Here is a 14502-nt window from a genome sequence, read left to right as displayed (position 1 = left end):
TGTTCAGGACATATCCCTGACTTCTGGAAATTGAGGTCACAAGAGGCACTACCATTTAGTTCCCACAGCTGTACAGAGTATTCACTCTGCAGAACATTGGTCTGACCTACTATTCACTTAAGCTGTGATTTGCTAAATATAGAGCAGTTGAACTTAGAATCTAAGCAGTGAAATTTTGTAGGCAATTAATAATTTTAAAGAAATCCAAGAGGGATTGTATGCACATGTCTTTATAATCTTACACCGTGTGTACCCTTTTAAGTTTCAGAAAAAAAATTGTCACAAAAAAGACTTGGTACTGATAAAAAACGAGAGCTTTTCAGTGTTTCCCAAATCAAAAAAGGTAAATCTGTTTTATCATATCATAATGAGGAGGCTTAAATTATCTCAGATGTGTTGGCTTCAGCCTGTTAAAAACTGGCAATGTTTGTGGCCCAGAAGTTATCTGTTAGGAAGGAACCAGGGCACAGGTAAAAATGTCGTGGACTCCAGAGCACTGTGAGAGCCACGGACCCAGCTTGTGAGTGTGGGTGGTCAGCTAGCCCATTCTGCAGTGTGAGACACTGCTTGATTGACTCTTTTGTATACTTGGCCAACTTCTTTCTCATCCTGGGTTGTCTTCTTACTGTTACTCAGGGAAGCTAGATAGAATTGGAAGGAACATTAGCTTTATTGTACAGTGCGTACAGTAAACGCTCAATATACATTTGTTGACTGTGTCTCATTTTTCAAGGATGAAAGACAAATTTCGGGAAATTGTGAATTTTCTTTTCTTAGGTAAGCCTAAGGACAAGATTTATTTTTCTTCTTAAAATAAGAAAGGGTGGGGGGAAGGCATCTAAGTTGTTTCGAAGTCTCATTTGGGAACTTGGCTTAAGGGACTGGAATGTCAAGCAGTTGTAAGATCTTGACCATGTAAACTTTATTTATTACCTCGCAGCACATTATTTTTGACTGGACATGTTGACATAATAAAATTTCCTTGTGCAATTGGTTAGCCACGCATCAGCTTAGCATCTGAACTCCTTACTGTGGGGAATTTTCAGTCCGTTTCTTATGCATGAAAAATGGTGTTTGATCTTCTGGTGAAATCAGGAGCCAGCAGGATTTGCCACATGTGAATGGAGCTGTTGTGGACTTCAGATTTTTCTTCTGCTTTTTGCCTTCCCATTTTGTAGAATTTACCTGGAGGGGTTCAAATCTGTGATGAAAAACAAACACATAAAAGTTAAGGAGCTGTTTTCTGTTAAAGATAAATTGTTATAATATATTTTTGATAACTCTTAGAAAGACAACAGCAATAAATAATTCTAAATAAATTTCATTTTGTTCTAGATTCATGAAAAACAGTGTTGGTTTAAGGAGTGATTTTGCTATATATTCTTTGAGGCTGTTAATTCTTTATACATACACCACACACACATTTTGGATTTCAAAAATAACATTATGCTACTTAGGTTTTGTAACCTGCTACCTTTAAACCTCACCTCAATAATATATGAACAGAACTTTTTGTTATTAAGTATAATGTAAAATGAGAATTGTTATTTTTAATGGCTCTATAGTATTTTATCGATGCTTTCCCCACCTCACCTCTGCTTCCCGCCCCGCCCTGCCCCAAACCAATCTCCTATTGATGGCCATTTAAACGTTTAGGCTGTTTCCCTATTTTTGAGTGGAGCCACAGTGAACTCCTTGCTACACATATCTTTGCACACTTGTTTCATACTTTTTATTAAGATAAATTCCCAAAAGTAGAATTTTGAGTTAAAGGAACATTGTTTCTATACATGTGACTTACCTTACATATTTGACTTTGTATACTCACCATGATTATTTCAGTTTGCCCAATTGCCCTGTAATATTTTGGATTATGCAAAATGAAACATGAAAACTCACTGATAAGCATCTAGGAGCAGTCATTAATTGTAAAATAGAAAATTCACATCTAGGTCGAAATAAGGCAAGAATGATTTAACCATAAACGTGTTAAAAGTGTGTGTTATAGAATGATAAAAATGGAGATGAACAGTTTAGACTTCTGTATTGTGTATACGTATTCCACCAATATTTTCAAGCTGTTATTGATATCCATCAAAATGCCTAAATCTTAAGCGTACAGTTGAGTTTTGACAATTATGTACATCTAGGATACCACCATGCTAATTAGAGTATTTCCATCACTCCTACAAAATTCCCTCCTATTTCTTCCAGCCAGTCCCCATATTTCACAATCATTATTAGATTTTTGTCACAATAAATTGATTTTGCCTGATTTTGAACTTCATGTAAACAGACTGTACAGTGTGTTAAGAATGTATACATTTAATATAGTCCTTTTCAAAAAATAGTTCCTGATGGATGTGTAAATACCAAACTGTACTTCTTAAAATGATCTAAGCTGATATGAAAATTGTATAGAATAAGAACACTACATCTTTCAAAAGAATAAAACTGGACTCTTTGCCTTACATCATATATAAAAATTAACTAATAATCTATTATAGACCTAAGTTTGTAAGAGCTTAAACAAAGCTATAAAACTCTTAAAACAGGGGAAAAGTTTGGCACTGGATTTGGTAGTTATTCCTTGGATATGACACCAAAAGCATAGGCAACAAAAGAAAGGACAGACAAGTTGGACAAAGTTTCAAAAACTTTTGAGCATCGAAAGATACTATCAAGATAGTGAAAAGGCATAACCCATCGAATAGGAGAAAATATTTGCAAATCATATATCTGATAAGGGATTAATATCTATGTAAAATGCTCCTATCAACCACAAAACAACTCAGTTAAAAAATGGCAAAGGACTTGAATAAACATTTTTCTAAAGAAGATATATACATGGCCAATGAGCACGTGAAAAGATACTCAACAGCACTTACCATTAGAGAAATGCAAATTTCACAATGAGTATGTTTTCACTTCACACCCAATATTAGTACAACTGATATTTAATATGAAGAAAAACCCAGAAAATACCAAGTGTTGTCAAGGATATGGAGAACTTGGAACCCTTGTGTACTGTTGGTGGGAATGTAAAATGGTGCAGCCACTGTGAAAAAAGTATGATAGTTCTCAAAAATTTAAGCAAAGAATTACTGTATACTCCAGCAATTCCACTTCTGGGAATGTACCCAAAGAAGTAAACGCAACGATTCAACCAGATATTTGTAAACGCATATTCAGAGCAGCATTTTTCACAATACCTGACTGTTGAAAACAACCCAGTGTTTATCCATGGGTGAATGGATAAACAATTATGCCATGTACATTCCGTGGCCTTAAAAAGTAATGAAACATGATACACCCAGAACATGGACGAACCTTGAATACATTATGCTAAGTCAGACACAAAATAAGCCAGACACAAAAGAACAAATACTGTGTGATTCTGCCTATATGAGATAACAAGACTGACCAAATTCATAGAGCCAGAAAGTATAATATTCCTTGCCAGGGGTTGGGATGGGGAACAGAATGTGGAGTTCATATTTCTGGGACACAGAGTTTCAGTTTCGGATGATGTAATTCTGGAGAAGGATGGTGGTCATGGTTGTCCAACAGTGTGACTGTGCTTACACATCATTGAACTGTATATTTAAAATGCTTAAAATGGTCAATTTTGTGTATATTTTAGCACAATAATAAAAGAGGGCTTTAGACATTGAAGATAAGGAGAAAGGTGCTCATCCCATTACATAGTACCAAAGTAGCATGTGAGAATTCAGCAGTGGGGAGTTTTCACCACGTTACATATGTTGCTGTTAAGTTTAGGACAATGCCAAGTATTTCTTTTGTTCATAGACTGTTTTCCTCCAAAAGGAGAGACACACTGATAATGTAACGTAAGTAGATTGAGATATGCAGAGGTACCAGATTCATGATAGAAACTGGGGTCTGTTTTAGTATCATAACTTCAAAGCTCACATCAAGGAGGTTCTAATACCTGTTCCAGTGTCTTTCTGTGCTTTCCTAGATACAGCACTGGACTGGACTATAATTTAGCTCAAGGCAGCAGCTCTCAACGTTTCCAATGACAGTGGTGTGTGATTTCTAGGAGGTTCAGTCAGCAGACATTCACTGAGCTCTTAGGACTGGCCAGGCATGCTGAATAAACCAGCACTCCTCCCCTGTGCAGTGGACAGACTAGTGATGTGGCAGTGTTCAGTGGTCAAACAAGTTTGAGAAATCTTGGGTGTAAAGGTGGACAGCTTTCCTAACTTTTTAAGGGATTTCACATATCCTTTAATGTGCTGATGTGGTATGTTTTCTTTTTACAGTATATTTATTTCTCAAACTTTTTATAGAACTCATTTCCGTGCAATATCCTATAGAATTAGTGTTGCTTTTAGGATCCATAGGGAAATTAGTGACCATTAGTTTCCACAGGGAAATGCTGGCATAAAGTTCTGTCTGTTAGAGGTTCACCAACCTGCAGGACACTTCTTTCCCTTGGGAGGAGACCATAATGAAGGCTCCCTCCTGGTCCTGTCCTGAATGCCCTAATGACTTGTGAGGAGCGGGACGCTGCTCAGACACCAGAACTCAGAAGAGCTATGGCCTGGAGCATCCTAGGTGAAAGGCCTGGGAGTGATTGGGGCACCTGGTCTTGTAGTCAGGGACTTGGCCTCTGAGCTGAGTCTCTTTTTTCGGAAGGACACCTCCTATTTGGGTGTATCCTCCGGTCTTGTGTGTGTGCTTGGTCTTCCTGGGCTGCCTCTTTTTGGGAGGAGGTCAAATGGGGTGGAGGCAAAATCTTTATGGTAGAGTGGAAAATTGTGAAATAACTTAGGCATACAGAAAAGTACAGAAGCAAATATAACAGAGACGCTTGTGTGATTACACATAGCATATATACAGGTGTTAACATTTTACCCTATTTGCTTCACATCTTTTTTCTTATAAAGGAACAAAGCAAGGCTGAAGCCTCTCCCATCGTCCCCATTCCCTTTCAATGCATGTTTTTGTACTTTTGCTCTATGTGTGTTTATAAACAGTATACACTGGCCGGGTGCAGTGGCTCACACCTGTAATCTCAGCACTTTGGGAGGCTGAGGCGGGTGGATCACGAGGTCAGGAGATCGAGACCATCGTGGCCAACATGGTGAAACCCTGTCTCTACTGAAAGTACAAAAAAATTAGCTGGGCGTGGTGGCGTACACCTGTAGTCCCAGCTACTGAGGAGGCTGAGGCAGGAGAATTGCTTGAACCCAGGAGGCAGAAATTGCAGTGAGCCCAGATTGCTCCACTGCACTACAACCTAGGCGACAGTGTGAGACTCCGTCTCAAAAAAAAAAAAAAATATATATATATATATATATATACACGCTAATATCTTGTGTTTTAAAATTTTATACAAATGGTGTGATACTGCATTAACTTTTTGTTGCTTTGTTTTTAAACTCAACATTGTGTTTTTTAGGTTTGAACCATTTTGATATGTGGTGTCTTACGCCTTCCTTTTTAACTACTGTATAGATTTAATTGTATGCTTTTAACTTTTCCCATTTACCTTCTGTCCTAGAGTTAGATTTTGTCCTCTTCTATCAATTGTATTAGGCAGGACTGCATTGAGTGTCCTTCCTGGAACATGCATGTTTCATGGGTATATACTTACAAGGTGCATGGCTGGGTCATGGAATCAGTGTACATTTAAACCTAGTAGGAAACTGCTCTCTAAAACTTGTTTAGAAGGAAAAGGGGGAGAGGATTAACTTTGAGCATTTCATTAATTTTGGAAGATGAGCAAAAAGTTCAGGGTATGGTGAAATGAAAAATGGATCCTGACCCTGCACATGTAACATGATACAGAAATGTGAAGAGTAATACTTGTGTCCTTTATTGGGATAATTTCCTAAAATAAATACTTTAAGTGAATCCTTTTTAGCTATACATTTTTTGTTGTGTGTGTTCATGTCTTAAAGGTGTTTATTTAGAAATGAGTGAAACAGATCCTTCTCTTCCTCCTTCTTCATTATTGTTATTATTATTATTTGAGATGGAGTCTTGCTCTGTCACCCAGGCTAGAGTGCAGTGGCGCAATCTCGGCTTACTGCAACCTCCGCGTCCCAGGTTCAAGCAGTTTTCCTGCCTCAGCCTCCCAAGTAGCTGGGATTACAGATTCGTGCCACCATACCTGGCTGATTTTTGTATTTTTAGTAGACATGGGGTTTCACCATGTTGCCTAGGCTGATTTCAAACTACTGACCTCAGGTGACCTGCCTGCCTTGACCTCCCAAAGTGCTGGCATTACAGGGGTGAGCCACTGAGGTCAGCCAGATTCTTATTTTTAAATAACAAATGGAAACGTTCTGATCTGAGGCGTTTTTGTTGTTGTTGTTGTTGTGCAATCTCCATTTAGTGCAGTTTCACAGTTTTTAAAAAGATATATTATTTGAACTGTGCTGAAGGCACAGAGCATGTGCTGGACAGTCAGGACTTGTGTGGGCCAGCGGTTTATGGCCAGGGACACTATGTTGTTACTGTACTGTTCAGTGGCTGTAGATGAAGCTGAACACGTGTGTCAGATTTGGGTGGTTCAGGAGATTTCCATATTATAATGTGTTCCTTGATTTGTTAAAATGTTTCGTGTAATAATAGCTTGCTTTGGTAATCATTGAACAGCATTCGTCATTCAGCAGATGTTTGCTGACGGTAAGATCCTCTTCCAGGATCTTGTATTCTAGTGATGAGGACAGACAGTAAACACGTGAATACGTAGTTAAGGGTTTCACCACATAACTAAATCAGCCTTCCCCGTGGTAAGATCAGGTTGGTCAAGGCACTAGAAGGACCGTGGTTGGGGTCAGGCTGGGGAGGGAAGGGGGCCGCCTGCCCTACCAGCTCTCTGTCCCGAGCTCCCAGTACCTGTCGACTGGTGCCCAGTAACTGTTGATTGCATGTCACTTGCATGCAACGGTCTGGTAATATTAGTTATCCTGCATGTGGTTAAGAACTAAAAGATTTTAAAACTCTCAGCAGCCAGAATAGGCTTTGCAAACGTTGGGACAGTGAAGCTCATGTGCTTTCCTCATGGATCAGTCCTCTGGGCCCTCATTATGTGGGCAGCGTGTGTGGGTGTCTTGGTCCTCAGCACATTAGAAGCCTAACTGGGTTTGGGTGGGGAGTGAGCTTGAGTGGTGAGTGCTGTCGGAATGCCCTGATGGCCTGTGAGGAGAGGGAGAGCCGTTCACACACCAGAACTCAGGACCTGTGGTTACCAGCAGCAGAAGGCCCTGGGGCCTTCCATGTCTTGTGGGGCAGCCTGTGGATTTGTGTTTTATAATACCATTTAGTTTCAAAAGTCTGAACAGCATATAGATCTTTCAGAGCCTTGCATCTGAATGTATGAACACAAAAACAATAATGATCAGTAAAGAATTAGACTTTAGGCCAGGCGCAGTGGCTCACGCCTGTAATCCCGGCACTTTGGGAGGCGGAGGTGGGTAGATCACCTGAGATTGGGAGTTTTGAGACCAGCCTGACCAGCATGGAGAAACCCTGTCTCTACTAAAGCTACAAAATTAGCAGGGCATGGTGGTGCATGCCTGTAATCCCAGCTACTCGTGGGGCTGAGGCAGGAGAATGGCTTGAACCCGGGAGGTAGAGGTTGTGGTCAGTTCAGATCACAAGATTGCACTCCATGCTGGGCAACAAGAGTGAAACTGTCTCAAACAAAAATAAAGAATTAGACTATAGCTCCAGTCAGCTGCGGTGTTCTATTGAAAAATTGGTTTTTAAAGGTAATATTTGAGAAATAATATTTTACAGAGCACACTAAAACTTGTAGTTTAATGAGTCCTAATGACACCTGTATAAACTTCCAGGTGGGACTGGGCACAGTGTCTGTATGACTTAGGAAAGCAGTACTGTTCGACAGTTGAAGATGTAAGGTGGAGTCATGTGATTGATCATATTCACACAACTCACGTGCAATGGGAATTGGACTTAGAGCCCATGTATTTGGAACCCAGAGATTCTTTGGGTAAACTAGAGTTGAGGAATCTGTCCCGTCACGGCTCCCACTGAAGGACAGCTGACTGGGTCCAGTTGGTTGGCACTGGGCCCTAGGTCGCAGGGAGAGCCCTCTGTGCTGTTAAAGGTTTCCTCAGCCCAGGCTCACAGCAGGTGGGGTGCTGGTGAAGTTGGTCCTAAATGGATGAATGAGCCGTGTGTCTAAAAGGACAGCAAATTGGTTTTAATTGTGGAGGACCATATTTGGGGGTGCCCAGGCAGATGTTTGGGGTGGTCTCCTCTCTAGTTTGCTCAGTTCTGTAGTGGTTGCTCCACTGAAGATTTCCTCTGCGCCCACCTGTTCTCCTTGCCCCCCACCCTGTACCCAAACTCCCTGGAGCTGGACTAGGTAGTAAAATATTCGAGGCGTTTTGTGGCTGCTCTAGCGTTGTAGGTTCCTGCAATCTGTCCTGTTGTCTTGCTTAGAAAACAGCGCCCCCTCCCCAAACAACACTTCCATATTGTGTGTGAGGGTTTCTGTAACCAGAAAGTCAACATATTAAAGCGCAATTCATAGGGGAGTTGCTGGCTGTGTTGACTGAGCTTTACAGTCATTTTAACACTGGCAGAAGTGTTATCCTAACTGCTTCAAATCAAACTGCAAAGATGCTTGTGTGAAATATAGTATTAGATATCAAATCAAACATATGGGTGTTGAACGGGAGGATGTGTGTTGTAGTGGTATATGGTATTCTAGCATGTGGAGTTGTATTTTATGGAAATTCGTTGGCTTGGCTTATGGCAGGGACATACATTCATTATGAGATATCAAGCTGTAAAATAAATAAAAGCAAAAAATTCAACTGTGCTGTTAAATGGCTTTCAGTGCAGACTTTTCTGTTCCAGCAACTTAGGCTCTGTGTGATGAGAGGCACTGGGAGCCATTGTGGTCACATGTATTCTCATCCTCTTTGGTGGGTCTTGAAAATAATCTGGATTGGACTGAAAGAAATAGGGACTTTAACATTTTCATTTTTCCCCTTTCACCATTGTATGTGTTAGGAATTACTGTGCTGATTTTTCATAGAGGCTAAATGTTTTACTCTTTACGTCTTTACCATTCCATCTTTTTCCTCATTCAGTATTTCTGCAGTGGGTTTGGGTTTTAAGTGTGTATCTGGTACTCATCATTAATTTCTTAAGTATGTGTGCTTATGGGGCTTAAGTTCTTGAAGTTCTCTAGTGGACCATATTGTGGTATTAAATGAAATGACTTTGCCATTCTTGTCTGTAGAATGCCTTTTGCTGTCCTGATATCTTGTTTTTCTTTTCCTTTCCTGCTCTCTCTTGAAATTATAGAAAAAGGCAATCAATTTCTCATTTAAAAAAATTCAGGATACTATCCATGGTATATTTATTGCATGAGGAAAGATTTTCCTCTAAACAATGCTTTCAGGCATTTTTAGGCTTATGTAAATTAGAGATGGAGAAGATTGATTTAGGCCATTTTTGTCTATACCTCTGGTATTTACACTGTAGTACATCTTGCGTTACATTGTTACCTGTTTTATCAACTAAGAAAATACCATCCTTAGCAAAAATGGTAAATAGAATTAGGAATGTAACTGGTATATATCTGCTGTAAATGCAGTTGGTATATTCTGACTTTTTTGTTCTAAACTTAGAAACAAACATACACCATAATAAAGCACACAAACCACAAGCTTCTCGTAAAATATTAGTGAGTTAACTTGGACTGTTTGAGTTTAATTCTCACAATTGCGTGGGAACAGATTTAATAATGATGCTTCTCTTTTTTAGCAGAGGCTATTCTTTAATGTCACTATTAAGTACTTCCTTCCCCCCTTCATCTTTGATATATCAATAGTTTATATCTGATAGAATATGATGGTTTTTAAAGGCAAAGTCAGATTGCCTTTTGACTTCATTGGTAGCATGTGAATAGAAAGCAGCATGCCAATTTGTCTAATGAAGAGAGGATTAAAAATATTGAGTTCAGTTGCTTAGCCGAGAACCCCCTTCATGTTGCTGAATTGAAACCATATTTGATTTCATTTAATTGCACATTTTGACTCTCTCATTTGCTTTGCTTGACTTTTTGACAGATGCCACCTCAGTACGGACAGCAAGGTGTGAGTGGTTACTGCCAACAGGGCCAACAGCCATATTACAGCCAGCAGCCGCAGCCCCCGCACCTCCCGCCCCAGGCGCAGTATCTGCCGTCCCAGTCCCAGCAGAGGTACCAGCCGCAGCAGGTGAGCATGGCGCGCTGCCCCGCGGGGCCCCGTTTTCTCCAAGGCAGGCCCGGCTCTGAAACATCTTCCTATCCCTTATTAAAAATTATGTCCTCAGTGGAGAAAAAGTTAGTTTTGAGAAATGCACAATGGTAACCTAATCTAACGCCAACCCTCTCTCTCTGTCTTTTCCCCTTTTGAGATTGGAGGGTGAGAAGAATGACCGGTGTACTGTCTGCTTGCAGTACTGGTTAGTGGCCGCAGAAGGTGTCAGTCATTGCTTGTTCTTTGTCATTTCTGTTCTGAGCCTTTCAGGAAAGTGCTCTGCCACTTTGTTAAGGCTTATTCAGGAGAAGGATCTTATCAGTAATTTCATCCTGCTTCTTGGCACATGCATGGTATTTTTACCTTGACCTTTGTTTTGTTTTGTTTTGTTTTAGTGGTAAGTGCTACTACGTGAAAACACTGTTGCCTTTGACTGTGTTATTCTCTTTAAACTAATTTATAAATAGATATTCACTTCAGTTGCAATATATTAAAATACTAATTGGAATCATGTACTTTAAATATATTAAGCGGTTTGTAGTTTAAATTAGTCTCATTAAATATTCCTTTAGATTATTGGGTTATATATTTCAGCTTACAGGCTCTGCAGAAAAACAGTATATATGTTATTTGATAAAATGATTCAGGTTCCTTATATTTTAGAGACTGTCACTCATGAGTGACAGGAAAAGGAGTAGTGAGTGAGGGACTCTTACTCTGAATCCAGATAAAACATTCATAGTACTTCCAATCATAAGCATCAAAATATAATTTTCCATTTTAATATTTTCTTCCTTCTCTTCTGTGTGGTGGAGGTGGCAAAGAGAAGATGAACACATGTGGCATTGACTTTTTCCTCTTTAAAGGACTTCTTTGGTGGCTTGACTAGATCGTGGATATTAAGCAAAATAAATGAATTTATGGAGCTTAATTTTAATCAGTTTGGCTGGTTTCTAAAATATTTTCTTGGTTTCTAAAATATTTTTAGTAAGCCTATTTTCATATGACTTACTAAAGAATTCTCAAGAGAGCTTATGACTTTAAGCAAAACATGTTAAAATAACAGCTAGGTTTCGAGATCCAGTACGATCTTGTTTTTTACATACATGTTTAAAAAAGCTTGAACCCAGGAGATAGAGGTTGCAGTGAGCCAAGATCATGCCACTGTACTCCAGCCTGGTGACAGAGCAAGACTCCATCTTAAAAAAAAAAAAAATTGTAGTAACATATATGGGATTTGTAGCAGTAGAAATGTATATCATTTCATAGTTCTCTAGTCAAGTGTTTTTTTAAAGTGTATGAAAATTTTAAAACACTTTAACATAATTTCTTTTTAGATGAGAGAGGCTGGTATCTGGAGTTTTGATAAAGTTACATGCTTTTTCAAGGAGCTTTCAGAGCCTTATTGAACTTATTTGTAGACACAGAGTGTTTTGTCATGTCATCAAAATTTAAGGACTCAATAGAGAATTTATATAACTCATTTGACTAGTGTGCTGAATGAATCTCTGATCATAAAACCAATTTGATTAAAGATTCTGAATGCCTGTCATTTTCTTCAAGACCAAGCTCAAAATTTACTTCCTTTAAAAACTATTCACAGCACATGGCAATTAGTTATTTAATACCTTCCAGCACATGGCAATTAGTTATTTAATACCTGTCATATTTAAATATTTAAAGCATACTACAGGTAAAATCTTACTTTAATGAATACTGTTTTAATGTGCTTAGTTTCAGGCTATCTTGTGCTTTGATTATTACTATCATTTTATTGATTTGAATATAGTAAATTATATGGTAAATACTATGTAGCAATGACTTTAATGTAATTGTAGTAATTTTTGTATATTCTGAATAAAACCAAACATTGCACAGAATACATTGGAAATTTTTTCATGGGTTCATATTCCCTAGCCTTGAAATGTGTGAGTTATATTCACTGCGGGACAGAGAGGTGAAAGTTGAACACATTTAGGTGGCCTAATCAGATGGTCTGGTTTGACAGAAACAGTCCTGGATTTTAGGGAGTTAGATGGCGAGATAGATTTGGAGAGTTTCTCAAAAGAAATGATACCTGGCGTTATAAATATATTTAGCGCCTGCAAAATCCAAATAATCTCCCCAAACCTATCCTGAAACATAAAAATTACCATTAAAATATTACCAAAATCATGCCAAATCTTAACAAGTAACACTGAATTCATATACCTTTACAAACTTCAGAAGCTCAACCATATTTAGTTTAATCAGCAATAATTCTTTTTATTTTTTTCTTTTGAGACAGAGTCTTGCTCTGTCATCCAGGCTGGAGTGTAGTGGCAGAATCTCGGCTCACTGCAGCCTCCGCCTCCCAGGTTCAAGTGATTCTCCTGCCTCAGCCTCCCAAGCAATTGGGTCTATAGGTGCACGCTACCACACTCAGCTAATTTTTTAGTAGAGATCGGGTTTCACCATATTGGCCAGGCTGGTCTTGAACTCCTGACCTCGTGAGCCACCTACCTTGGCATCCCAAAGTGCTAGGATTACGGACAGGCATGAGCCACCATGCCACCAGCCAATATTTCATAATGACCAGAACATTTCTTTATGCAGTCTTATCTTTTGTTTTCAAATGTAGTTTACATAATCTCTTGATTTTGTATAAGGCTGTCATTAGCAAGTATTAGTAGTACTTGGTGTCTTGTTAATGCAACTGATACAGATAGTAATTTTAAGTTTCCATCAAGATACTGCACTTTGTGTCTTCAGCATTTTTCATGTGTTTAATGTTTGGACTAATCAATATGTTCATTTGTTTCAAAACATAAAAAGTACAAGGAAGGGATTCCAAGAAGTCTCTTCCCATTTTAGTTCCCTCTGTCCACATCACCACCCCTGTTCTTGACTGGATAACCATTTATAGTTTATTGTATGGTTTTCTGGAGTTTCTTTATATCAAGAAGCACAATACTGTATTTTAGTTTTTACCCTATTTTTACACAATTGATGGTATATATAGTATAATGTACTATATGCCTTCTTCCTTTTTTTTTTTTTTTTTTCTCATCCCCTTCTTTCACCCACTTAAATATATTTTCTGGAGATCTTTCCAAAGGAGCACATACAGCAATTCCTCATTCATTTTTATAGCTTCATTACAGTTTGTGGACATACCATAATATATTTAACCAGTTCTTTTTGATGGACATTTAGATTAGTTCCAGTTATTTGAATTGAAACAATGATGGCATGATAAACTTTGTGTATGTGTCATTTCATAAGCAGGCAGTAATGTCTGCAGGATAAATTCTGGAAGCCACAGTGCTGGGCAAAGGGTGTGTGCATTTGCAATCCCAGTGGGTATTGCAGGCTGCAGCCAATTCACGCTCCCATCTGCACATGACAGGACTCTTCCTACATATGTGCCAGTAGCATGGTTTTACAAAGCTTCTGGATTTTTGCCAATCTGGTACAGACTGAGTATCCTAAATCCCAATGTCTGAAATCTGAAATGCTCCAAAATCTGACACTTTTTGGGTGCCAACATGACACCACAAGTGGAAAATTCCATACTTGACCTCATGTGATGGGTCAGTCAAAATACACGTAAAACATTGTTTCAGTCACACAGTTATTTTAAAATAGTCTATAAAATTGCCTTCAGGCCATGTGAATAAGGCATACTTGAAACATAAATAAATTTCATGTTTAGTCTTGGGTTCCATCTCTAAGATATCTCATTACATATATGCAAATATCTCCAAATCTGAAATAAATCTGTTTATAGTTATAAAATATACTTATCTGTAATATAGTTTTAGTTTACATTTATCTTGTTAATGAGTAATGTTAAGTGTCATCTTGTGTGTTTAAAAGCATTTTTGTTTCCTTTTTCCTGAACTGTAATTTTATATATTTTTGTTTTGAATTTTTTCTCTTCAGTTGCTGGTCTTTAAAAATTGTTTAAAAACCCCGTCGTATATTAGGGAGACTGGCCCTTTGTCTGTTAATATGAGTTATTAATTCGAGAGGACTGGAATCAATAGAACAGAATAAAAGAATAGAATCAGTTGTGCTCACCTGCACTCGTACACACACACACATGCACACACACTCACAGAGAGAGAGAGAGAGAGAGAGATTTATTGTAAGGAATTGGCTCATATGTGTATGGAACTTTGCATTTCTGAAACCTGCAGTGTGGGCTGGCAGGTGGTGAGCCCATGGTCCTGTGAAGTCAAAGGCAGCTTGCTGAAGAATT

General features: G+C 38.6%; 1 protein-coding gene across 5 annotated transcripts in view; it reads left to right on the top strand.

Annotated features, from left to right (window-relative positions):
• ARID1B (AT-rich interaction domain 1B) overlaps window positions 1-14502 on the top strand; it is a 436956-nt gene that overhangs the window by 112713 nt on the left and 309741 nt on the right. For all 5 annotated transcript variants that reach the window (XM_032258730.1, XM_032258727.1, XM_032258728.1 and 2 more), the window contains exon 3: window positions 10086-10235. In XM_032258730.1, the coding sequence (XP_032114621.1) occupies window positions 10086-10235 (150 nt within the window). The remainder of the gene's footprint in view (window positions 1-10085; window positions 10236-14502) is intronic.

The sequence above is a fragment of the Sapajus apella genome, unplaced genomic scaffold (assembly GCF_009761245.1).
Source record: "Sapajus apella isolate SASKATOON/1434 unplaced genomic scaffold, GSC_monkey_1.0 scaffold105, whole genome shotgun sequence".
NCBI classification, from domain to species: Eukaryota; Metazoa; Chordata; class Mammalia; order Primates; family Cebidae; genus Sapajus; species Sapajus apella.
Note: the sequence above shows the minus strand (reverse complement) of the source record. Positions and strands in the feature narration are given on the sequence as shown.